This window comes from Gigantopelta aegis, chromosome 2 (assembly GCF_016097555.1).
Source record: "Gigantopelta aegis isolate Gae_Host chromosome 2, Gae_host_genome, whole genome shotgun sequence".
Taxonomy (NCBI): Eukaryota; Metazoa; Mollusca; class Gastropoda; order Neomphalida; family Peltospiridae; genus Gigantopelta; species Gigantopelta aegis.
The window spans coordinates 12,386,910-12,414,178 of NC_054700.1; the positions used below are offsets into that span (position 1 = coordinate 12,386,910).

At 40.1% G+C, this 27,269-nt stretch overlaps 2 protein-coding genes across 2 annotated transcripts in view; both read left to right on the forward strand.

The window, feature by feature from the left end:
- Nucleotides 1-27,269, forward strand: part of LOC121381310 (allatostatin-A receptor-like) — a 46,690-nt gene that overhangs the window by 6,939 nt on the left and 12,482 nt on the right. The gene's annotated exons all lie outside the window — the stretch shown is intronic.
- Nucleotides 11,914-15,590, forward strand: LOC121381320. The gene is made up of 2 exons (XM_041510584.1): nucleotides 11,914-12,540; nucleotides 15,078-15,590. Exons 1-2 carry the CDS (start codon nucleotides 12,032-12,034, stop codon nucleotides 15,244-15,246), a joined length of 678 nt encoding a protein of 225 aa, XP_041366518.1. The 5' UTR covers nucleotides 11,914-12,031; the 3' UTR covers nucleotides 15,247-15,590.

Consider the following 27,269-nt stretch of genomic DNA (forward strand, 5'->3'; position numbering starts at 1 on the left):
TGGACGTCAAACATATGGTCATTCTGACACTGTGTTTTGGAGGAAACCCGCTGTCGCCACATAGGCTACTCTTTTTACGACAGGCAGCAAGGGATCTTTTATTTGCGCTTCCCACAGACAGGATAGCACAAACCATAGCCTTTGTTGAACCAGTTATGGATCACTGGTCGGTGCAAGTGGTTTACACCTACCCATTGAGCCTTGCGGAGCACTCACTCAGGGTTTGGAGTCGGTATCTGGATTAAAAATCCCATGCCTCGACTGGGATCCGAACCCAGTACCTACCAGCCTGTAGACCGATGGCCTGCCACGACGCCACCGAGGCCGGTCAACAATAGAAATCAATGATTTCTAAAATAATCGCTCGCGGCCGGTTAGGATACAGCTTTAGTGAGCGCTCTATCACTCAGCTGCCCATTCCTTTAAGTCAGGACAAAGTTACAATTTGTTTTGTTTAACGACACTACTAGAGCATATTGATTAATTAATCATCGGTTATTGGATGTCAAATATTTGGTCATTCTCACATGTAGTCATCAGAGGAAACCCACTAAATTTTTCCTTAATGATGCAAGGGATCTTTTATATGTACTATATCACAGACAGGAAAGCACATACCACGGCCTTTGACCAGTTGTCATGAACTGGTTGGAAGAAGAAAAACCCAATCAGTAGAATTGATCCACCGAGGTGGTTCGATCCTGCGATGCAAGCACCTCAAGCGAGCATCCACCAACTGAGGTAAATCCCGACTCCTTTTAGTCAGAACCAAGAAAAAATAAATAAAACAAATAATTAAGTTGTTTTTCTTTCTTTTTCCTCCAGCCTAATACATGAATCAGTAATAACAAGACAGAAATATTCATATGAAAATAACCAGTATGTTTTTTTAAACACTGCACCACGACCGCAACCGACTTTAATATCTGTGTGAACAATGACTCTGGCGATGACTCATTGTGTTAATGTACGTCAACTCACATTCACGGTATCAATATTATCACTGGAGACAGAAAACATCTGTGGACTAGGCTCAGGATTTCATGCCGGGTTCAGAGACGTTTTCACAGGGGAGGTTGGGGGTCGAACTCCTCCCCCTCCTACTGTTCCATGCGAATTGTTTCTGCTTCTTCTTTTTTCAGTGTATTTTTCGGGAGAGCATGACTCGACCCCCACCCAACCCCATCCTCGCTTCATGCAAATTTTCTTTTCTTTAATCAATGTATTATTCGGGGGATCATGACCCCATCCTCCCTCCCCCCCCCCCCCCCCCCCCCCCCCCCCCCCTTTGAAATCATCTCTCGCCATAGTCTAGACCGACACACCATGCAACATGTCCTGTACGTGCCTGTGTTTTTATATATAGTCCTACAGGTTTTAAAAACCAATTTTGATACCACTATACCATTGTTTGAAGGAACCAAGGAAGGAAATGTTTTATTTAACGACGCACTCAACACATTTTATTTATGGTTATATGGCGTCAGACATATGGTTAAGGACCACACATATATTGCGAGAGGACACCCGCTGTCTCCACTTCATGGGCTACTCTTTTCGATTAGCAGCAAGGGATCTTTTATATGCACCATCCCACAGACAGGATAGTACATACCACGGCCTTTGTTACACGAGTTGTGGAGCACTGGCTGGAACGAGAAATAGCCCAATGGGTCCACCGACGGGGATCGATCCCAGACCGACCGCGCATCAAGCGAACGCTTTACCACTGGGCTACGTCCCGCCCCTCGATTGTCTGATACCCAATATCCGATGTGGGGTTTTCTTTCTTTCTTTTTTTTGTGCTGAGGTGTCGTTAAACATTCATTCATTTATTCATTCATTCATTCATTCATTCATTCATGCATTATGTTATTCGGTATCCTTTTGTACTGCCGATTTTGATGTCAAGATTCCCGGTCTGAATGTAAAAGTTTTTAACTCGCGCTGATCAAAGTATTGATTGAATCAGGACAAGAAAACTGTTAGCGTTTTGAAAATCGTATCTCTGCACACGGTAGAAGGTACAAGGCATTTGGGGTTTTCCTGTCCCTACCAGTGCTCCACGACTGATATATAATAGCTCGTGGGATATGCTGTCCTATCTTTGGGAAAGTAGCCTCAAATTTAACAGATCGGCCATATGACAAATTGCCGCAATGCCAAGACATATGCACCGACGCCGTGGTAATTAAACAGTCTCACGGCCAAACTGGTCGTTCCTTATCTTACATGTTAAAATGTTTCTTGTTTAATGACATCACTAGAGCATATTGATTTGGTGCACTGACTGTAACAAGAAATAGCCCAATGGGCCCACCGACGGGGATCGAGCTAACGCTTTACCACTGGTCTATGTCCTGCACACTATTTTGCGTGTTGGTAACTTGTCATCACACTCGAAAGCGACTCCTGGGAGGTGTTTTATTATTGAAAACATGAAACCCAATGCACAGTTATTTATATTGAATGGGTGTTGCTGTGATATATTATAACACTTGTTCAAAGTTTACCTTACACTTGTTCAAAGTTTGCCTTGTTGACCTGTCTTCTGGACATCATGACCCCCAACCAACAAACATCTCCATCGGTCTCTTATTTGCTGAGGGGCGGGACGTAGCCCATTGGTAAGACGCTCGCTCGATGCTCTGTCGACGTGGGATCGATCCCCGTCAGTGGGTCCATTGGGTTTTTACCCGTTCCAGCCAGTACATCACGACTGGTATATCAAAGGCCGTGGTATGTACTACCCTGTCTGCGGGATGGTGCATAAAAAAGATCCCTTGCTGCTAATCGAAAAGAGTAATAAATGAAGTGGCGACAGCGGGTTTCCTCTCTCAATATCTGTGTGGTCCTTAACCATATGTCCGACGCCATATAACCGTAAATAAAATGTGTTGAGTGCGTCGTTAAATAAAACATTTCTTTCTTTCTTATTTGCCAAATTCGAAAGTGTATATAAAAGATCCCTTGCTGCTAATGGAAAATTATAGCAGGTTTCTTCTGCTACTATTCGTGTCACAATGACTAAATGTTGGATTGAAATTTACCGATTGTTTATAAAAAGATAACCGGCCTAGGTGGTGTCGTGGTTAAGCCATCGGACATACGACTGTTAGTTACTGGGTTCGCAGCCCGGTACCGGCTTCCACCCAGAGCGAGTTTTAACGATTCAATGGGTAGGTGTAAGACCACTACATCCTCTTCTCTCTCTCTAACCACTAACCACTAATCCACTAACTCACTGTCCATGACAGCCTAGATAGCTGAGGTACGTGACCAGGATATCGTGTTTGAACCTTAATTGGAGCACGAGCACGACAATAAGTACAAATGAATAAATAAAAAGCTAATCCAATCTACTCGGTTTGACCGGTAAATGTATCGGTCTAATAAAAAAAAAACGTGCTGGGATGTCGTTAAACAAATATTCCTTTCCTTTTCTCGTGTTTCCAGTTTCGTTAGAGAATACCCCCCGGGGACCGCGTCAGAGTAGCTGTCAGCCTGTTACTAATATCAATCATTGAGTATGCCCGCCCCCCGTGAATATTTCAACCAATAGGCGTGTTCAGAATTCGTTCACGATCTGATAACAAATGTGTGCTGTTTACTATCGCGTGCGTTCTACACTGTCGTTATTAACCGACTTCTCCTCAATACAGGCTGGAAGTGTTTTTTCGGTGCAGTGCGTAACAAATCAATGATATCGGTAACATCGCGACGTCAAAGACTCCTAGATACTTGTTACTTTCAAGAGCAACACAACAGATATCACTTTTCAAACAGTTTGTGCTGTGCTGTTTTGTTTTATTGCTATTGTTAGCTGTTTTTTGTTATTTTGTTCATATAGAGTTTCATTTCTTTGTTGCTGTACTTGTGGGACGGGACGTACCCCAGTGCTAAGGCGTTCGCTTGATGCGCGGTCGGATGGGGATCGATCCCCGTCTGTGGGCCAATTGAGTTTATTTGTCGTTCTAGCCAGTGCACCACGACTGGTGTTTCAAAGGCCGTGGTATGTGCTATCCTGTCTGTGGAATGGTGCATATGGACGATCCCTTGCTACTAATGGAAAACAATATATAGCGGGTTTTCTCTCCAAGACTATATGTCAAAATTACCAAATGTTTGACATCCAGGAGACGATAATAAATCAATGATGGACGGACATTTGGACAGTTATCAAGAGCGTTGATCACGTTATGAACATTAGCACATGACCGCAAACACATTAGATAAGCAGACATTGCTATTCTAAATAGCAGTATTGTATATTTTTGTAATACTGACTAATTAAACTCCTTTCTTACCGCAAAACTGCCGTGGTCAATTTCGTGAAGACGTTTTCTCATGTCATATTTTGTTGCCTATCTATTTATCTATCGTCTCTCTCTCTCTCTCTCTCTCTCTCTCTCTCTCTCTCTCTCTCTCTCTCTCTCTCTCTCTCTCTCTCTCGATATGTCTATAATCTCCGTTCATTCTATTCTATTCTAATCTATCTATATATATATATATATCTATATATATATATATTATATAAATATAATATATATATATTATATATATATATATACATATATATATATACATATATATATATTATATATATATATATATATATATATATATACATATATATATATATATATATATATATATATATATATACATATATATATATAATATATATATATATATATTATATATTTATAATATGTACTATTACCATTGATCCATTGATAATGTAGGTCATCTTTTGCGTCAGACACAGTATGTGGTTTAAATCAATAAGAGTATTTTAAGAGAATATTGGATATTACGTATTAGGACTTAAAATGCTGTAAGCTGTTTGATTTGAGTACTAAAACAGATCATCGTGCCCTAGGGCGATTAAAATTGTCTTTGTCGTTGTTTCTCTCTGTTGGGAATACTCGTTTGCGTCATAGCTTGAAGAAAGAAAGTAATGTTTTATTTAACGACGCACTCAACACATTTTATATGGCGTCAGACATATGGTTAAGGACCACACAGATTTTGAGAGGAAACCCGCTGTCGCCACTACATGGGCTCATAGCTTGAAGTATCTCTGTAGTACTGTTACTATTTGTCCAAAACCGTATATTGGTCAATTATATAGAGAAAAAGGTCGCACACAGACTTAATTGTATTTTAAAATAGTGGGTTTTGTTTGTATGTTTGGCTTTTGTGGGAGGTTTTGTTGTTGTTGTTGTTGTTGTTATTGTTGTTGTTGTTTGTTCTTCTTTAATTTAATTTAATTTAATTTTTAATTATTTAAATTGTATTTTAAAATAGTGGGTTTTTTTTGTATGTTTGGCTTTTGGGGGAGGTTTTGTTGTTGTTGTTGTTGTTATTGTTGTTGTTGTTTGTTCTTCTTTAATTTAATTTAATTTAATTTTTAATTATTTAAATTGTTTGTTTGTTTTGTTGTTGTTTTTTTCTTTGTTTTGTTTTGGCGGAGGTTTTTGCGGGCCTTGTGTTTTTTTGTGTTTTTTTCCTTTGTCTTGTTGTTGTTATTCCTTTCTTCTCCTTAACGCATATGCCTTTCTTCTTAACAAACATTCCTTTCTTCGAGACAAATATGTCTTTCTTTCCCTATGACTAAAACAAAATACTAAAAATAAATATTTGTATTCAATTAATCTTTATTTTACGAGGAAGGAAATGTTTTATTTACTCAACACATTTTATTTACGGTTATACGGACATATGGTTAAGGACCACACAGATATTGATTGAGGAAAGAAAGAAATGTTTTATTTAACGACGCACTCAACACATTTTATTTACGGTTATACGGACATATGGTTAAGGACCACACAGATTTTGAGAGAAAACCCGCTGTCGCCACTACATGGGCTACTCTTCTGATTAGCAGCAAGGGATCCTACACTATCCCACAGGCAGGATAGCACATACCACGGTCGTTGTCCAGTTGTGGAGCACTGTCTGGATATAGCCCAATGGGCCCACCGACGGGGATCGATCCCAGACCTACCGCACAGCAAGGGAACACTGAGCTACGTCCCGTCCACACAGGGTTATTAGAGGATGCTTGTATTGGGTTGTGCTTGAACAAAATAAATAAATAAACAAATAAATAAATAAATAAAATAAAAACAAATAAATAAATAAATAAATAAATAAATAAACTAATTTAAAAAATAATAATAGAATTTTTTTTTTTTTACCACATGAGATACGAACGACGTACCTTTCACGCTCAAGTCGACGACGCTAACGACTGAGCTACCGAGACATTGGCAAAACCTGTCATTTAAACCATATATATGTGGGTGGGTGTGTGCTCGCGGGATGAAGCGACGAAATAGATCAGTTCATAATAATCTTGTGAATGCGCTATCAGATAGTGTAGAACGAGAATTCCTTTTTACACCTATTTCAATCATTTCGTCTTTCTGCCAGACTTTGAGAACTTAACTTCTAGAAGTTCCGTAGAGTATTTTATTTAGAGACTGACAACACAAGATACCATCACTTGCCGGATGTAAACAGTGATAACCATTCAACATTCAGCGCGCTAAAATTAAATACACTACCTCGCGTCGGGCAGTCCTTAGAAGTGGTAGGTTAACGACACCACTAGAGCATCTCGATTTATTAATCATCGGCTATTGGGTGTGAAACATACTTCTGACAGTTTTAGAAAGGAAACCCGCTGCACTTTCCCATTAGTAGCAATTAATGATCTTACACCATCCCTGACAAGGCTAGGCGATGAGTCACACACCAAGTACGTCAAGGCTATGACTTACACCAAGGTCGCACACCTGCCCAGGTATACCAGTCACTGCCTTCTAAGTCGGTCAATGCTAAACAAATCGGTCAGGGCCAGTCCAAGGACATCAGTACCAACCTAAGTCGGTCAGGGCCAGTCCAAGGACATCAGTACCATCCTAAGTCGGTCAGGGACACGGGCGAACGTTCACCCTAGTAGAGCACACCACTATGATTCACACCTGCCAAGTACACCAAGGTCAAGGTCACGGAAAGTAGGTCATGGCCCCAGGAAGGCCTTGTTACTACTAGCGGGTTTCCTCTCCATGACTGTCAAAATTATCATATGTTTGACATTCAGTAGCCGATGATTAATAAATCAGTGTGCTCTAGTGGTGTCGTTAAACACAAATGAAATAGTATAATATATTAAACACGTATTTGTGTGAGTATTATGTACCTGTAATAGATTGTAGTATGTATTAATAATTGTTATCACATCGATCGGTACTATAAATCAACGTATGTCAAAGTCCCATTCAGCTGGTGCATATGTTACCGTGCCTTATAAACTATCTTTTGTACTAGCACTAGACAGTCAATATTCGTACCTTTTCTTCACGTACTACCTATAGAATCTTAGATATTACCCCCCCCCCCCCTCCCCTCTGATCAGCACTCATAAAGGCCACAGAAAGGGGCGTAACTCAAAGTTAGGGAGCCTCACCTGAGGTTTGAAGGTCGTATGATCGATCCCTCGCGGCGGATTATTTAAGTTGCGTCAACCTGGGTTCCACGACTGGTATATATACTGATACACAGAAATGAATTGAAATAAGAGATCACACCAACACCAATACATGTTAAAAGTCTGTTTTGTTTAACGACACATCTAGAGCACGTTGAGTGGTCAGTGGTTGTATAATATTATCACAACTGGACAAAGGCCGTGGTATGTGCTTTCCAGTCTGTTCGAAAGTGCATATAAAAGACTCCTTGCTGCATTACGAACAACCTAGCAGGTTTCCTCTGATGACTACGTGTCAAAATTGCCAAATGTTTGACATCCAGTAGCCGATGATTAATTAAGCAATGTGCTCTAGTGGTGTCGTTAAACAAAACAACCTTTTTTTATGCAGACATTACGGTGATAAATATTACCTGAAATTTGGTCTACAGTATAAGTGTTCCATTATTACTTCTCTCAGTGGTTATATAATATTATTATATATTGCATTATATTATATTATTATATATTGCATTATATTATGTTGCCCTGCCTGCAAGAAGGAGCGGGACGTAGGTCAGTGGTACAGCGCTCGCTTGATGTGCGGTCGGTCTAAGATCGATCCCCGTCGTTGGCCCATTGAGCTGTTTCTCGTTCGAGCCAGTGGACCACGACTGGTATATCAAAGGCTGTGGTTTGTGCTATCCTGTCTGTGGGATGGTGCATATAAAAGATTCTTTGCTACTAACGGGGAAAATGTGGCGGGTTTCCTCTCTAAGATTATATGTCAAAATTGTGTTCTAGTGGGGTCGTTTAAAAAAAAAAAAAAAAAAAAAAACTAACTATAGAAAACCCTGGCTGTTAATTAACCAGAATATATAGCCTATGTGCTTTTAATATATATATATATATATATATATATATATATATATATATATATATATATATATATATATATATATACCAACGTTAAATCTGGTTTTCCTATATCGCGTATATCATTTTGATATCATTTGAATAAAATACTGGCTGAATCTGGTATTGCGCATAATTTTATAAACAAAAAAATAAAGGTGTAACTTTATCTGCTTAGTATTATGGATATCGTGTAACGTTCGCTAATGCATTATGTTTGTTATTCAACCGCCTGAAGCAGATGTATGTACAGGAATTTATTCATGCAGTGATTTAAAAAAAAAAAAGAGGAGTAAAGTTTGTTTTATTTAACGACGCCACTAGAGCACATTGATTTTTTTATCTTATCATCGGCTATTGGACGTCAAACAGATTAATTAATTTGTTCTTTACTCCCGACAGTTTACACAAATGTAGTTATCCATGTTTGTAAAAATTATTTTAATACGACTAGCGCTGATTATAAATATCTCTCTCTCTCTCTCTCTCTCTCTCTCTCTCTCTCTCTCTCTCTCTCTCTCTCTCTCTCTCTCTCTCTCTCTCTCTCTCTCTCTCTCTCTCTCTCTCTCTCTCTGTGTGTCTCACCTCCTATTTCTGACTGGCCCCTCCTCTCTCACATGGTTTGTTGTATGCGTGTGCGTCTGTGTGTGTCACCTCATATTTAATGACTGGCCCCTCCAGTTTGGTGATCACCCCCCCACACACACACACACACACACACACACACACACACACATCCCCACCCCAGTTACCGGAATCTTCAGCTGTCTATATGTATTGCATACCAGATATAAATAAACCAGGTAATAAATAAAGTTAAAGTTTGTTTTTTATTTAACGACGCCACTAGAGCACATTGATTTTTTATCTTATCATCGGCTATTGGACGTCAAACATATGGTCATTCTGACACTGTTTTTAGAAGAAACCCGCTGTCGCCACATAGGCTACTCTTTTACGGCAGGCAGCAAGGGATCTTTTATTTGCGCTTCCCACAGGCAGGATAGCACAAACCATGGCCTTTGTTGAACCAGTTATAGATCACTGGTCGGTTCAAGTGGTTTATGCCTACCCACTCAGCCTTGCGGAGCGGTAATAAATAAATAGCACTCACTCAGGGTTTGGAGTCGGTATCTGGATTAAAAATCCCATGCCTCGACTGGGATCCGAACCCAGTACCTACCAGCCTGTAGACCGATGGCCTAACCACGACGCCACCGGGGCCGGTAAGCAGTGATTTAGACTGTTGAGATCTTAATTTAGAGGGGAGTCTAGTCATGCTCCCTAGAAAAAAATAATATTTAAAAACAAAAGTTCAAATGTTCTTCAGCAGGTTGAGGGTTCGAAACCCCGACCAACCCCGCTGTAAAATAAGTTGTCCGGTCACATTTCTTCGAGTTATATGTCGACTGTTTACAAGTCTGTGTGCCGCTGTCTCCTTCCTGATCGTGAAGGGCGGGATTTAGCGCAGTCGGTTCAGTGCCCGCCTGAGGTGCTTGCGTAGCAGGATCGAACCACCTCAGTGGATCCATTCAAAAGATTGGAGTTTTTTTTTCTTTTTCCAACCAGTGCACCACAAGTGGTCGAAGGCTGTGGTTTGTGCTTTCCTGTCTGTGGAAAAATGCATATAAAAGATCCCTTGCTGCATTAGAAAAATACATTGTTTTGAAATTTTACTTTGCAAATTCATTTGTGACGTGGGAACATGACGTGGTCCAGTGGTAAAGCGCTCTCTTGGTGCGCGGTCGGTTTGGGATCGATCCCCGTCGTTGGGCCCATTGGGCTATTTCTCGTTTCATCCAATGCACCACGACTGATATATCAAAGGCCGTGGTATGTGCTATCATGTCTGTGGGATTGTGCATACAAAAGATCCCTTGCTACTAATAGACAAATGTAACGGGTTTCCTTTCTAAGACCAGCGCCCTCAATAGTTTAAGAAGTAGCAGGCTACAACAGTGATGATAGCAGGGGGCAAAGCGGGGGGTCTGGGGGCCCTCCCCTAGAAACATTTGAAAAATCGAAGAAATTAAAGAAGAGAAAGCACTCTTTTTTTTACCATCAACGAAAAGTAGGCGGCGGCAAAAGCTGTTTCAGGCGGCGATTTGCCGCCGGAGACCGGGTACTTTTGAGGGCTCTGTAAGACTATATGTCAGAATTACCAAATGTTTGATATCCAATAGCTGACCACGACTGGTATATAAGAGGTCGTGGTATGTGTTATCCTGTCTGTGGGATGGTGCATATAAAAGATCCCTTGCTGCTAATCGAAAAGAGTAGCCAATGAAGTGGCGACAGCGGGTTTCCTCTCTCAATATCTGTGTGGTCCTTAAACATATGTTCGATGCCATATAACCGTAAATAAAATGTGCTGTCGTGTGTCGTTAAATAAAACATTTCCTTCCTTCCTTCCAATAGCTGACGATTAATTAATCAATGTGCTGTAGTGGTCTCGCTAAAAAAAAAAAAAAAAAAAAAAAAAAAAAAAAAATGAGCAGAGAGTTGTCCTTGGACTAAATATTCCCTTGACAGGTACGATGGAGTAGAATGGATGTGAGTCAACATCTCAAGTGTAGATATTGCGGACTTTCTGGTATTATTATCAAACAGGTTGGTCGTTCACCCAGATATAGTCGTGTCTGTGCATCGTGTGTGTGTTTATCTCAGAGAGGTGATCCAGATAGGTTAGGTGTTTGCTTCAAGAAAATCTTTTACTGTAAGTTAATTGCTTTTTCATACACTGATGTTTTAGATTTTGAAAAATGATGTATTTCATGGGTGAGTCTTTCCTCTTCGTCTTCAAGTTCATCATTATCATCGTCATCATAATCATCATCATACTTACCATTAATTATCATCATCATAATCATCATCATCATCATCATCATCATCATAATCACCACCACCACCACCACTACTGCCACTTTTTTTTCTCTATATCTTCATTTTCTTTTAAATCTTAGAATTCTAATTATTTCTTTTTTATCATCATCATCATCATCATCATTATCATCATCATCATCACCATTATCTTCTTCTTCTTCTTCTTCTTCGTCTTCATTGTCTACTTCTTTAGTGGGCGGGACGTAGCCCAGTGGTAAGGCGCTCGCTCGATGCGCGTTTGGTGTGGGATCGATCCCCGTCGGTGGGCCCATTAGGCTATGTCTTGTTCCAGCCAGTGCACCACGACTGGTATATCAAAGGCCAGGGTATGTTCTACCCTGTCTGTGTGATGGTGCATATAAAAGATCCCATGCTGCTAATCGAAAAGAGTAGCCTATGAAGTGGCGACAGCGGGTTTCCTCTCTCAATATCTGTGTGGTCCTTAACCATATGTTTGACGCCATATAACCGAAAATGAAATGTGTTGAGTGCGTCGTTAAAGGTACCAACTCAACTCGCGGTGAGAGTAGACGTGGTTAGCTGCGCTCTTGACTCCCCCCCCCCCCCCCCCCACACACACACCTGGGGGGACTGCTCGCCAGTTTTGGAAAGCTGAGTGAGTATCGCGTCACGCACACCGGGTCACGGGCTTCCGTGACCTTGGTGTACGGAGACGCGATCTCACCGACAAGGAATCGGAAGTGGAGGAAGAGGAAACCTGCGCCAGGAGCGGCACGGGGGGAATCTAAGCTGATGGCTCAACCGCCAGTGGCGGTCCCTTCTGCGACGCCGCCCATAGTCCAACCTGAGACGACGCGACCAGCCCCAAGGGAACCGTCGGCCACCGAACTGGACGAGCTCAACACTGCGGTGTGTGAGACGCCCAACGACCCTCCATCACCGACCGTCACATGGCCCAGGAAGAACTGGCCAGTATCTCCGGTACAGCCAGTCGCCTCGCCATCGGCCCGATCGACCACCGTTGGAGAAAAAAGGAAGGCAACATCACCGACCGACCGGCCAGCCAAGGCCGAGAGACCAGCCCCGGTAGTCGCTCCCCCTGAAGAGTCCGAATGGACCGTCACTGTGAACGGACTGAATAAACAACTTCACCAGTGCATGCAGGGGGACACGACTGACCCGACGCAGCTACGAGGCAGCCACCTCAACACAGACTGGAGATCCCTGGAGGATGGCAGCAAATACGAACTCCACGACAAGATGTTTGGAACTCATGACACCGTAGTCGTGACGCACCAGAGGTTGCACTATACCAATTAATTTCCGGCTGGGTCGAAGTTCGAGGTGTACCGAACTTTTGATAGAGAAGTTAACACCACAAGTCCTGTGATTGGTTATAAATGTGAGTGTGTTGGTTGTAAAAAAAATTAGTTTCATCTGGGCTAAAAATGTATGCAATTTTATTTGATGTAGTACCACCGTGTCAAGTAGCCTTGTGCTTGGAACATGTATGGGGTACCTGTAAAAAAAAAGTACTAAAATTTTGTGCGAAACTAGGGGTGTTGCAGAAACATCTGATTATACCGAAAATGAGCCATGAAAGGTACCATTTTCTGCAGTTAATACTTTGAGGTAGGGGTTGTAGTACTGATATTTATGGGTCACAGTTTGGTTGATATATTGCATATAGTGTTTTTAAACACAAACGTTAACATGGTCGCCTATGGGATTTGAATTGGTATAGTCCAACCTATAGCACATATTCAGTGCATAATAAAAAAGATTATGATTTTGTGTGATTTAATTAAATTAAACTACACTATTTGATTAATTAGCCGTCACTCGGCCATGCAAGTTCACAATGACCTTGACCTTGACAATAATTACTGTACATAGCTCTGAATGGAGTTTGAACAAAAATTAGCACTGAGGAAAAGTTGGTTTTGGCCTATAATTCATACTATACAGATTTGAATGTTCTTATTTACATGGGTGTTTGACTTGACATATACAACTGCTCTTAAATATGTTAATATATCTAGGCAGTCTGAACTTAGATTTTAATAGCAATTTATTTTTATATTAAAAATAACATGTGCCAATATTGGGATAATGTCTTTAACTTCTATAAACATAGTTAATGTTTCATGTGTGTACTTCTGATAGCTTAACTTTTTAAAGACCTTGATTTTTATTGTCCTTTTGGCATATTTATAGGGTGCTAAGTCATATTTTAGACAAATTTGTAGTTTTAGGGGGAAACATTTTTTTTACTTTGAAGATTTTTTTTACCAAAGCCATAATTAAAAATTTTGTCACTATTGTGTCTTCTGTTCTCATTTATACATAACAATAAGCTTGTTAAACATATCTTTAGGTCTCCAGATCAAATCTTTTTTTTAAATAAATCACTTAGTTTGCTCCCATGAAGTGTATTTTAAGTGTATACTAGATTTGGAACCAATTTTTCCAGATTTGATTATCTACCTTGGTGTAATTTGATGATTTATTTTATTGTTAATGCTGTATTATCCAATGTTAATAGCTAAATGATATGCTGGATTACAGATTGTAGGAATACATCCAATATACATATTGTATTGATCTGGATTAGAAAATAATGCAATAAAATAGATGTTCGGGTAATTATGTCACTTAAAAAACAGGTTTTTTTTAGTAATGAATCAAAAATAAATATGCGAAAGCTGCATGATAATTCCAGATATTACAAATTTTTAAAACCTCCAACTACAGTAGGGTATACATAAAATATAGTCAGGAATATTGGTGGCTGCCAATGGTTTTGATGGTCCAATTTGAAAATCTGCATAGCTGATGGATTTGAAATTCCCGCACATGGTAACTTGAAGATGCCCACACTCAGCATACAGGATTTTCTTCCAACAGTGATGTGCAGGACATTAAGTCATTACTTCATACAGATGCAGTCATGTTGGTTTTTTTCCTTCCTCAGACTTTGTATTTTTTTAATACTGATATTTCTTTGATGTGCCTATTGAGGTCTTCATAATCAAGGGGTCAGTCAAGTACATGTGTTTCAATGGAATAAGTTTAAGGAGTTGAGGTACTCTGAATAGCCATGCTGTCTCTACATATATAGCTGAGCACACACACACCATCTGACAATAAATATCTTCAGGAGTATTATTTTTAAAAAAATTATTTTTTCAAATATGACATATTGCATTTGTACAAAACTGTACAAAATACATGTGTTTTGTGAGGTGTACATTAAATTAGGTTGCACTGTAGAAACAACAGTTTCAGTGAGGTTGTCAGTTTATGTCAGAAGACACCAGATCCTGGTTGTCATAAAAACACATGATTCACCACCTTTTGAAACATGTATGTTATCAGTATAGGTTGCACTATACCAATTAATTTCCGGCTGGGTCGAAGTTCGAGGTGTACCGAACTTTTGATAGAGAAGTTAAACACCACAAGTCCTGTGATTGGTTATAAATGTGAGTGTGTTGGTTGTAAAAAAAATTAGTTTCATCTGGGCTAAAAATGTATGCAATTTTATTTGATGTAGTACCACCGTGTCAAGTAGCCTTGTGCTTGGAACATGTATGGGGTACCTGTAAAAAAAAGTACTAAAATTTTGTGCGAAACTAGGGGTGTTGCAGAAACATCTGGTTATACCGAAAATGAGCCATGAAAGGTACCATTTTCTGCAGTTAATACTTTGAGGTAGGGGTTGTAGTACTGATATTTATGGGTCACAGTTTGGTTGATATATTGCATATAGTGTTTTTAAACACAAACGTTAACATGGTCGCCTATGGGATTTGAATTGGTATAGTCCAACCCAGAGGGACAAGACCTACCGCCAAGTCATACTTCCGGCCAAGTTGGACAACAAGAACATCCACAAGATGATCCGGGTGGTCTGCGGTCCCGACTACGGTGCTGTAGTGCGTACTTTGCTACGACGCCAACATCTCCTGCCTCTACTCCGGGAATCTTCAGGCTCGCCAAAGTAGACGCCAACCTCCTTTTTCTTTTTTTGGGCTTAGTTGGACTTTAAAATTTTCGGCCGCGGCTTATTTTTTTTATAAATAGTCCAACGCACTTTACTTTGGTGCCCGATCAATTGCTCAAATCACCTTAAAACCGTTTAGGCCGAGCAGTCAAAAACGTTTGGTTTTAAATTCTTAGTCGGGACATGTGTAGACGTGTAGAATGTCGTTAGGATTTTAGGACTTAGGTCTTTGACCGACCACTAAATTTTTTATTCCAAATTCCGCCCACCTCAAACGTACCCCTCCCCTCTCCTGGCCCGGACTTAGTCACTGGCGAAAGTCAGAGATTAAGCCCGTGACAGGCGTGCGTGAAACCTTCGTGGTATATACGCACGTGTAAAACTTTTACTCACTCACTCGCGTCGTTAAATAAAACTTTTTTTTTTTTTTTTCTACTTCTTCATTTCTTCTTGGGTTTTTTTACTTCCCACCTATGTAGTTCATCAAACAAACGTTGAAAATAAGGGTTTTTTTATTGTGTAAAATGCGTGTTTAGTATTTTGATACCTCACTGAGTGATTAACAGCTTAGACAAAACAACAAAACATCCAGCTCAGAGAGTGACGTAATGTATACTAGTAACAATCGCTAACACCCCGCAGCGGGTTTCCTCTCTCATTACCTGTGTGGTATTAGCCATATGTCTGACGCCATGTAACTGTAAAGAAAACCGTTGAGTGCGTCATTAAATAAAACGTATCCTTCTTTCTAAAACCAATTAGGCCATGGTTTATGCATGCACATATGCCTACACACATAGTTGCATGTACTCACGCACGCATATACTTGTTGACAACCTGTCGGCATCATAACAGTGACCGGCCTCGGTGGCATCGTCGTAGGCCATCGGTCTACAGGCTGGTAGGTACTGGGTTCGGATCCCAGTCGAGGCATGGGATTTTTAATCCAGATACCGACTCCAAACCCTGAGTGAGTGCTCCGCAAGGCTCAATGGATAGGTGTAAACCACTTGCACCGATCAGTGATCCATAACTGGTTCAACAAAGGCCATGGTTTGTGCTATCCTGCCTGTGGGAAGCGCAAATAAAAGATCCCTTGCTGCTAATCGGAAGAGTAGCCCATATAGTGGCGACAGCGGGTTTCCTCTCAAAATCTGTGTGGTCCTTAACCATATGTCTGACGCCATATAACCGTAAATAAAATGTGTTGAGTGCGTCGTTAAATAAAACATTTTTTTCTTTTTTTTTCATAACCGTGAAAAACTAATATTATGTATGATAGAGGTCATGACCTCTTGATAGGTTGGTTGTCAGTGTGGTTCTGTATTACTACGCCAGGCGTGTGGGGGTGGGGTGGGGGGGGGGGGTTGGTACGTGCTGTCCTCTCTGTGAAGAAAATGTAAATGAAAGATCCCTAAGCTTCCTGTTAATGGAAAAATGTAGCGGGTTTCCTCTAAGACTATATGTCAGAATCGCTAAATGTATGGCATCCAATAGTCGATGACGAATAAATCAATTTGTTATCTTGGTGTCGTTAAACCATTCAAACTAAAACATTAACAAACTTAACAACAGACCCATAGGAACGATATCTGGAGGGGTGGCACAATCGGTAGTGGGTGGGGGTTATGTCTCTTAAATAAAAAATAAATAAATTTCCTTCAAATGTAGGAGGCACAGCTCCCCCTCTTCCACCCTGTTCCTACGGACCTGAACACATTATAGATGTAGAAGGAAGAAGGAAATGTTTTATTTAACGACGCACTCAACACATTTTATTTACGGTTATATGGCGTCGGACATATGGTTACGGACCACAAAGATTTTGAGGGAGGAAATCCCGCTGTCGCCACTTCATGGGCTACTCCTTTCGATTGGCAGCAAGGGATCTTGTATATGCACCATCCCACATACAGGATACCACATACCACGGCATTTGATATACCAGTCGTGGTGCACTAGCTGGAGCGATAAATAGCCCAATGGGCCCACCGACCGGGATCGATCCCAGACCGACCGCGCATCAAGCGAGCGCTTTACCACTGGGCTACGTCCCGCCCCTCATTATAGTTTGTGTGTAAAAAATAACCTACAAGTGAGCACCTGCATCCCCGAGGCAGCAGATGTGTTTTGATCGCAAACGACGCTGTCATCTACGTGGCAAGAATCAGTCGAGCGTTGTACATTGTTTAAATCTAGGAAGTGTCTTGTTCGCGTGTAACTTACACATTACATTATGTCGTGTTTTAAACATTTACAAATACGAATCAGAAATACAGTACACACCTGCACCGTCACTCGCTCTCTCTCTCTCTCTCTCTCTCTCTCTCTCTCTCTCTCTCTCTCTCTCTCTCTCTCTCTCTCTCTCACGCACAGACACACACTCTCTCTCTCACGCGCGCGCACACACACACACACGCACATACGCCCTCCCTCTCTCTCTCTCTCTCTTTCTCACACACACACGCACACACACACTCCCCCCCCCCCTCTCTCTCCCTCCCTCTCTCTCACTCTCTCCCCCCTCTCTCTCTCTCTCTCTCTCTCTCTCTCTCTCTCTCTCTCTCTCTCTCTCTCTCTCTCTCTCTCTCTCTCTCTCTCTCTCTCTCTCTCTCTCTCTCTCTCTCTCTCTCTCTCTCACACACACACACACACACACACACGCACACATATACAAACAGTTGCGGGAGAGGACGGCTAACCACTGTGAAATTTTAAAGACTAGATGCAATTTCTTGCTTTCTACAAGTAAAATTAGTCATGACAAATTCGTGTAAATCAACAGTTTTCACGATCTATAATTTACTGTTTTTCACGATGTATACATGAGTATACACATATAAAGAAATACAACCATGCACCAAAATGTTAAACCTAATGAAATAAACTACGACCCCATAAAATAAGTCGTTCTAATTACTATCGTAAATATCATGGATATCTATCATTTTACAAAAGTCTTATTTTCAAGTTACAAAGTAGTATTTGTATTTAAAATGTTAACTGGACTGGTTTGACTCTCTTCGTAGATGTCGTTGTCGTAAAATCTATACGAGTCGAGTGCACGATCCCCCGGATAATCTTGAATACTAGATGTTATGAAATGCAACTTCCTGCATTCTACGAGTAAACACCTCGGTGGATTCATGCAACTGATTTTTTGTCCCCGTTCCGGGGCGGGATGTAGCCCAGTGGTAAAAGCGCTCGCTTGGTTTAGGATCGATCCTGTCGGTGGCCCCATTGGGCTATTTCTCGTTCCAGCCAGTGCTCCACAACTGGTGTAACAAAGGCCGTGGTATCTACTATCCTGTCTGAGGGGTGGTGCGTATAAAAGATCCCTTGCTGCTAATCGAAAAGAGTAGCCCATGAAGTGGCGAAAGCGTATTTCCTCTCTATATCTGTGTGGTCCTTAACCATATGTCTAACGCCATATAACCTTAAATAAAATGTGTTGAATGCGTCGTTAAATAAAACATTTCCTTTTTCTCGTTCCAACTAGTGCACCACAACTGGTCAAAGGCCGTGGTATATGCTTTCCTGTCTGTGGAAAAGTGCATATAAAAGATCCCTTGCTGTATAGAAAAAAAAATGTAGCGGGTTTCCTCTGATGACTATGAGTCAGAATTACCAAATGTTTGACATCAATTAGCCGATGATTAATTAATCAATGTGCTCCAGTGATGTCGTTAATTAAAACAAACAAGCAAACCAACTCTACGAGTAAACTTGGTCAAGACAAATGCGGGTAAATGCATGTTTCGCGATGTGTAATTTGCAAAAATAAGTACGTGTATATCATATATACGCTGATTATATATGTAATAAAAATAAAAAAAACACCGCTGAATATCTATGTAGCAAACAGCTGGATGAAATGAGATAATAATTAGAGCGAACAGCTGTGCGATCTAATCAAACGGTTCGTAACAATTATTTACTATCGCATTTCATTTTCATTCCAATTGGTTTTTGATATTTTTTTTAGTGCTTATATCCAATTAAGGTTCAAGTACGCTGTTCTAGGCACACACCTCAGTTATCTGGGATGGCTGTCCAGGACAGTGGGTTAGTTGTTAATTGTTAGTAATTAGTGAGAGAGAAGAGGGTGTAGTGATCTTACTTACACCTACCCATTGAGTCGTTAAAACTCGCTCTGGGTGGAAGCCGGTACCGAGCTGCGAACCCTGTACCTACAAGCCTTATGTACGATGGCTTAACCACTACACCACCGAGACGGGTCACTATCGCCAATATCATGGATAATAGTATGCAATCTATTATTTTTAAGTTAAAATATATGAAAGACTTCGTGTTGAAAAATTGAAATGAACTATTTTTATACCCTTGACAGCGCGTTTACGTCAATTCTAAGGGGTTCGTTGTAAGCTTCCGAGAAAACTTTTGGAAACTAGATGTCCTGAAAATCAATTTTTGAATTCTTCACGTTAAAATCACCATGGCAAATGCGAGTAAATATCAGTAATTAACCAAAGAAAGAAAGAAAGAAATGTTTTATTTAACGACGCACTCAACACATTTTATTTACGGTTATATGGCGTCAGACATATGGTTAAGGACCACACAGATTTTGAGAGGAAACCCGCTGTCGCCACTACATGGGCTACTCTTCCGATTAGCAGCAAGGGATCTTTTGTTTGCGCTTCCCACAGGCAGGATAGCACAAACCATGGCCTTTGTTGAACCAGTTATGGATCACTGGTCGTTGCAAGTGGTTTGCACCTACCCATTGAGCCTTGCGGAGCACTCACTCAGGGTTTGGAGTCGGTATCTGGATTAAAAATCCCATGCCTCGACTGGGATCCGAACCCAGTACCTACCAGCCTGTAGACCGATGGCCTACCACGACGCCACCGAGGCCGGTAAACCAAAGAAAAAATATTTAATTTCCAGCTGTATACTAGTATTTGATTTGATATTTATCTTTTGGTCTGTCTATTGCACATATGTTTCTCATCCTATTTTTTACGTAATTGTCGGCATTTGTATATTTGTAACCCATTACACAACTGTTAAGTTTCTATCTGTATTCTTGTCTGTTTTGTGACTATAGTCATGCTGGCTTTGGCGAATAATCTGATTCTGTTTCTGCTTCCAAAAATACGTTTATTATTCAGATTTATTGGGGGTGCTTAAGCCAACTCCCTCCCCCCCCCCCCCCCCCCCCCCCCCCCCCCCCCCCCCCGCTCTCCGCCATGTACTTGCACATGTAAATTCCTGCGTGAGAACGGAGCCTTTCATATGGGGTCCTGTAACACTCACATTCCTGGATATCGTCCAGGTATTTCGGCGAAGTCGTCCATCACCAGTCTGCCTCTGTATTTATGAGATACCGCTAGCAGCTCCGGAGAGGATGTACACATTGGCTGTTGGATATGGATATGTCAGCCATTTGGTAATTCTGGCTTGTAGTCAGTCTTCAGACGAAACCCGCCAAAAAAAAAAAACATTCTATTAGCAGCAAGGGATCTTTTAAATGCACTCTTCCACAGACAGTACACCACATACTACTGGCACAGCCTTTCATATAGTAATCGTGGAGCACTTGTTGGCGAGTAAACAGTCAGAGCAGCATGGGTCCACTGTGGTGGGTCGATCCTATAAACAAAGCACGTCAGGCGAGCGCTCTACCGTCTGAGCCACACCCCGCTCCGTTAAAGTACTCTTAAAGGTAAGATCTCACTGCAGTTGAACTACTAACTGATCCCCACAGAATGATGAGAAATAATATCTACATTTAATTTGTCTCAAACACTAAAGTACTTTATTCAACCAGTTATTAATATAATCTTATCAAATCCCACGTTATTAGCATTTTGGTATGAAACTGAATTATGGCTACGTAGCCAAAAATCAAATATATACATCGTGACTATCTCTGTATCACGGGTTTCGGTATATGACATTAATACGATATACCACGGCTTTCGGTTATGATTTTTAGTGTATCACTATACTTGAGGTTGGTCATAGCCCAATGGTAAAGTGTTTTCTTGATGCGCGGTCGGCCTGGGATCGATCCCTGTTGTTAGGACTGTTGGACTATTTTTTTGTTCCAACCAGTGCACCACAACTGGTACATCAAAGGCCGTGATATGTGCTATCCTGTCTATGGGACTGTGCATATAAAAGATCCCGTAATACCAATGAAAAACAATGAAGCGTGTTTCCTCTCTAAGACTATATGTTAAAATTACCAGTGTTTGACATCTAATAGCCGATGATTAGTAAATCAGTGTGCTCTAGTGGTGTTATTAAAACAAACAAATATACTAGCCAATGATTAATAAATCAGTGTGCGCTAGTGGTGTCGTTAAAACAAACAAATCTAATAGACAATGATTAATAAATCAATGTGATCTAGTGGTGTCGATAAAACAAACAAATCTAATAGCCAATGATTAATAAATCAATGTGCTCTAGTGGTGTCGTTGAACAAAACAAATTTTAACTTCATTTGAGTTTGACAAATTCAATTGACAGCAGATGTATCGGACTACATCCAATACCCGATGATTAAATCAGTGTGTTCTAGTGGTGTCGTTAAACAAAACAAACGAACACTTTATTCGATGTATTACGACTTTGATAAATATTGCGATTTGTCACGATTTCCGATGTACCACGAAACTCGATTGCTCTCAGAAACGCACTTAAGAGATTTACACGAACGCCTAAGATGCAAAAACGATACTTTTGAATTAAATCGATAAATTAAACGTGAGACGCAACAGGACCATCAAGTGAATTAAAACGGCTTGTTGGTGCACAGCTGGCTTGTCTAACAACGCGTACGTCACAAGTGGACGATAGTTCGACATTTGTCTAATTTTACAGCTTCCTCAGCCAAGAAATCTACAGCGCGACAGGACACAAATCAACCTCTAGGATTACAGTAATTGCGGGGTGTTTGTTTTTTTGCTGCTCTTCGCGTGGTTCCTAATATACCAGTTAGAAGCTAGGTTAGAAAGCACTTCAGGTTGGACTATACCAATTAAAATCCCATAGGCGACCATGTTAACGTTTGTGTTTAAAAACACTATATGCAATATATCAACCAAACTATAACCTATAAATATTAGTACTACAACCCCTACCTCAAAGTATTAACTGCAGAAAATGGTACCTTTCATGGCTCATTTTCGGTATAACCAGATGATTTTACAACACTCCTAGTTTCGCACAATAGTTGGGTACTTTTTTTTACAGGTACCCCATACATGTTCCAAGCAAAAGGCTACTTGACACAGTGGTACTAGATCAAATAAAATTACATACCTTTTTAGCCCAGATGAAACTATTTTTTTTTACAACCAACACACTCACATTTATAACCAATCACAGGACATGTGGTGTTAACTTCTCTATCAAAAGTTCGGTGCACCTCGAACTTCGACCCAGCCGGAAATTAATTGGTTTAGTGCTACCTTCAAGTCGTTGTTGGATATTTTCTTAGAGTTGCATACTCTAGTGATTTCACCCTCCTGACCCGGACTTAGACACTGGCTAAGCCCGTGATGGGCGTGCTTGAAAAAAACGAGAGAAGTTTGTTTTGTTTAACGACACCACTAGAGCACATTGTTTTAATTTAATTTAATCACCGGCTACTGGATGTCAAACATATTGTCATTTTTGACAGTCATAGAGAGGAAAACCGCTACATTTGTTCATTAGTAGCAAAGGATCTTTTGTATGCACCATCTCACAGACTGGATAGCACATACCACGGCCTTTGATATACCAGTCGTGGTGCACTGGCTGGAACGAGAAATAGTCCAATGGACCCACCGACGAGGATCGATCCTAGACCGACCGCGCATCAGGTGTGTGCTTTACCATTGGGATAAGACCCGCCCCCATGAGCGTGCTTCAAAAGATTGGGTTATATAAGCACGTTAATATAGTATGAGTCGGGGTAATTTTATGTATCTATTATTAGTAACAAGATCTAACTCGTGCTACGCACGGGAACGTTTAAATGTGGTGTGGTTGCCCTACACTGGGCTTCTTTTTTTCTTCTTTTTTTTTCTTTCTTTTTTTTTTTCACACTGGGCTTTACGCCAAAATTTGACAGTCGTGTAGATAGCCAACCCTCATTACTCGCTATCTACGTCACACGAAACAATATATTATTCTCCATTTTAACACCAATAAACGGGCTACTCTTTTCCTGGTCATGTGCCATACATAGTTTGTCACCCAATTACCGATGTATTTTCGTGATGTGGTGTCGTTGAACATCTAATCTAATATTTTATCGGTGTGTGTTACAAATTAATACAGACAGGGCGAAATGCATCTCGTGGATGTCCGTGTTTTGCATTAGTAACGTAATGATGTTATAATAATATAGTGACGCGAACGTGTACCTTTAAATATGGTTAATAAAACCGCGCGACATTTATTGAACTCATATCCTAACATGGTTTTCTAGAAATGATCGGATTAGGAACACTCACCAAGCCTGGTCGTCGTCTATGAGTGTATACTGATCGACAAAAGAAATGTGAGTTAGTTATACAAAAACCCTGTATCATCTCCATATCCATGGTGAAAGTACCATTCATACACACGCACATACACATACGCACATGCACGCACGTACACACATATAAATGTCTTTATACATACACACACACGCACACATAATAGCCTATAGCGACGTTCGTAACTGCATGAAACTCAAGTTTGCACTACTTTTAGTAACGCGTAAAAAAACTAAATAGTTCGTTACTTTTTTTTTCTTTATTGTTTAAAATTAATAAAACAACTATCACTGTTGATTCAGTAAAATGTTAATGTTTAGTGGGAAAAAATAATATGCAGACATACGGCTACTGACGGAAAAAGCCTAAATTAACATGAAATTTCTTTTCATTTCAATGTATATTAGGCAATTATATATATATATATATATATATATATATATATATATATATATATATATATATATATATATACTGATAGAAAGAAATAAGGGAACACATCAAATCGTAGACCATATTTAATTGACTACGAGCGTAGTAATGTCATACCAAGTTGTAATGTGGGATTGAATGTCTGTAGTGTTGAATGAGCTACCTATATGTTCCCAGTCAACTTCGGACAATATGAATTGATTTTTGATGTAGTTATTATTTCTTGTTGCTATTTGTGTGATCCTTTATTTCTTTCCATCAGTATGTATTATTGGTCTTTGGTCAGCGTGCTCGTCGATGTTGACCTCGCGCGTCAACGTGTCTTTAATATGTTTCAAACTTCCTACGGTAGCTACAACAGCACAATGATCTTTACCAGAAATAATACTGCGTCGCCTCAAATAACAATATTGTGACACACCATGGGATTGTGGGTCCAAATGAGGTCATTTGAGGGCAAAGTCCTGAAAGTTGTCTTGTCACTATATTGAAAATGTGGAGAAAAACACTTAGGGTATCAAGGCAAATGTAGGGCGACATGGCCACTGAGGAGGGATCAAGACAAATGAGTAGAACATAGAAAAACTAAATATATCTCATCTATATTTGTACAAGCCATGCTTTTGCAGAAAAACAAAAAATCCTGGAACTTTGGTCTGACCGGAGACGGTCTATTTTATTTTTTATTATTATTATTATTATTATTATTTATCTCTTTTTTATCTTTTTTTTTTTTCATCTTTTTTTTGGAGGGGGCTTTAGCTTGAAATGACAAAATCACAACAACAAAAAAGTTTTATAGGAAATCAGTACAAAAAAACCTACACATTTTACTATAATTTTCTTAGTTTCCTAGTGTTTTTAAGCTAATTCAAGGTATACTGTCACAGATTTAAGGACCTTATTTCTCTAAAAATGGATAATGAATAAAAAATTACATTAATTGTTGGAAACCAAATCTAGCTATTGCATCACCTTAAGTGAACCATGATGGAATGAAATCCATGTCAACCCTCTCGGCAATTTTAGTTTTTGAATTATGGACCATTGCCATAATTCAATTATTTTACAAAATACCATTAATAAATGGAGTATGGTGGTTATGAAGATGGTTGAATAAAGTACATTTAGGGACAAATCAAATTATTTTTGTTACGGTAATACTTTGTTAGGCCATTAAATAGGTCAGTGGTTATTATGTATGCTGATGAGTTGTAAAACTTAAGGCAATAAATAAACTTGTAACTTAGTTTCATCGCTCTGCTTCATTCACTGTTTCGATGTAATTACATTTGGCTGTTGTTATTGTTGTTGCTATTGCTGCCTCTGGTGCGTCTGCTGTTGCTACTGATGTTGGTGCTGCTGTTTGAAGAATATGTTTGTTCCATGAAATGTGGTGGTGGGGGGGGGGGGGGGGGGCAGTTTGTTTTTAGTTTGTTTTAGCAGTGTGTGTGGATTTTTTTCGATATATTTGTTGGGGTTTTTTCGTGGGTTTTTTTTTATGTGGCATTTGTTTTCACAATTGTTGATACTGTTTTACTGATGATTTTATAATTTTTATCTTGATGTTTTTCTTTCATTTTTTTTTTCTTTTCCTTTCTTTTCTTTCACCTCTCGACAGCGAATAGTCTTATTATCATCGCATTTGATTTGGGTGTCATTAAACATTGATTGATTCATTCACGAAGAATTCTTTGCAGGGAATCTGGTTTTGTACTCAAGAAAAACAAACACAAAACAGCACCACCCCCCCCCCCCCCCCCCCCCCCCCCCACTAAAACCCCACATCAGTGCACAAATTGTAAACAAGCTGAGTGACCGAATTCTTTAGGAGCATGGAAACGTTTCGCTCAACCGAGATCGGAAACACCGTCAAACCGGGTCATGTGCTGTGATCCGTGACATCAGATGTTTCACATCACGTTCTATTTCTCTTCGTTTATGTATAGTGGGTAGGGTTTGTTTTGTTTAGTGACACCACTAGAGCACATTGATTTATTAATCATCGGCTATTGAATGTCAAACATATGGTCATATGTCCTGCCTGTGGGAAACGCAAATAAAAGATCCCTTGCTTCTAATCAGAAAGAGTAGCCCATTCAGTGGCGACAGCGGGTTTCCTCTCAAAATCTTTGTGGTCCTTAACCTATGTCTGACGCCATATAACCGTAAATAAAATGTGTTTAGTGCGTCGTTAAATAAAACATTTCTTTCATTCATCATAGGAAAAAGTAAAGTTTGTTTTATTTAACGACGCCACTAGAGCACATTGATTTTTTATCTTATCATCGGCTATTGGACGTCAAACATATGGTCATTCTGACACTGTTTTTTTTTAGAAGAAACCCGCTGTCGCCACATAGGCTACTCTTTTACGACAGGCAGCAAGGGATCTTTCATTTGCACTTCCCACAGGCGGGATAGCACAAACAATGGCCTTTGTTGAACCAGTTATGGATCACTGGTCGGTGCAAGTGGTTTACACCTACCCATTGAGCCTTGCGGAGCACTCACTCAGGGTTTGGAATCGGTATCTGGATTAAAAATCCCATGCCTCGACTGGGATCCGAACCCAGTACCTATCAGCCTGTAGACCGATGGCCTAACCACGACGCCACAAAAGTCGGTCATCAGAGGAAACCCACTACATGTTTACGAAATCGTAAAGCCATCATAAGCTATGACGTCACAATGGCGTGTGATGTGGTGACGTCACAACCTACGATGATTTTACGATTTCGTAGCTCTAAGATTGCTTCGAAAATATGGGCTCTGGTCTATAATTACCAGTAGAAATGATTTCAGTCAGATTGCAAAATTAGCATTACAGTTTAGAAATATCCAATAGTCTACAATTAATAAATCAATGTGCTCTAGTGGTTTAGTTAAACAAAACAAAAGTTTAAAATTTAGGAGCTGTTCATGGTCGATCTAGCTCAGTTGGTAGAGCGCTCGCCAGAGGTGGACCCATTCTTTGTTTGAATTTTGTCTCGTTCCAACCAGTGCTCCACGACTGGTATATCAAAAGCCGTGTAATGTGATGTCTTGACTGTGGGAAGCGCATATAAAAGATCCCTTTCTGCTAATG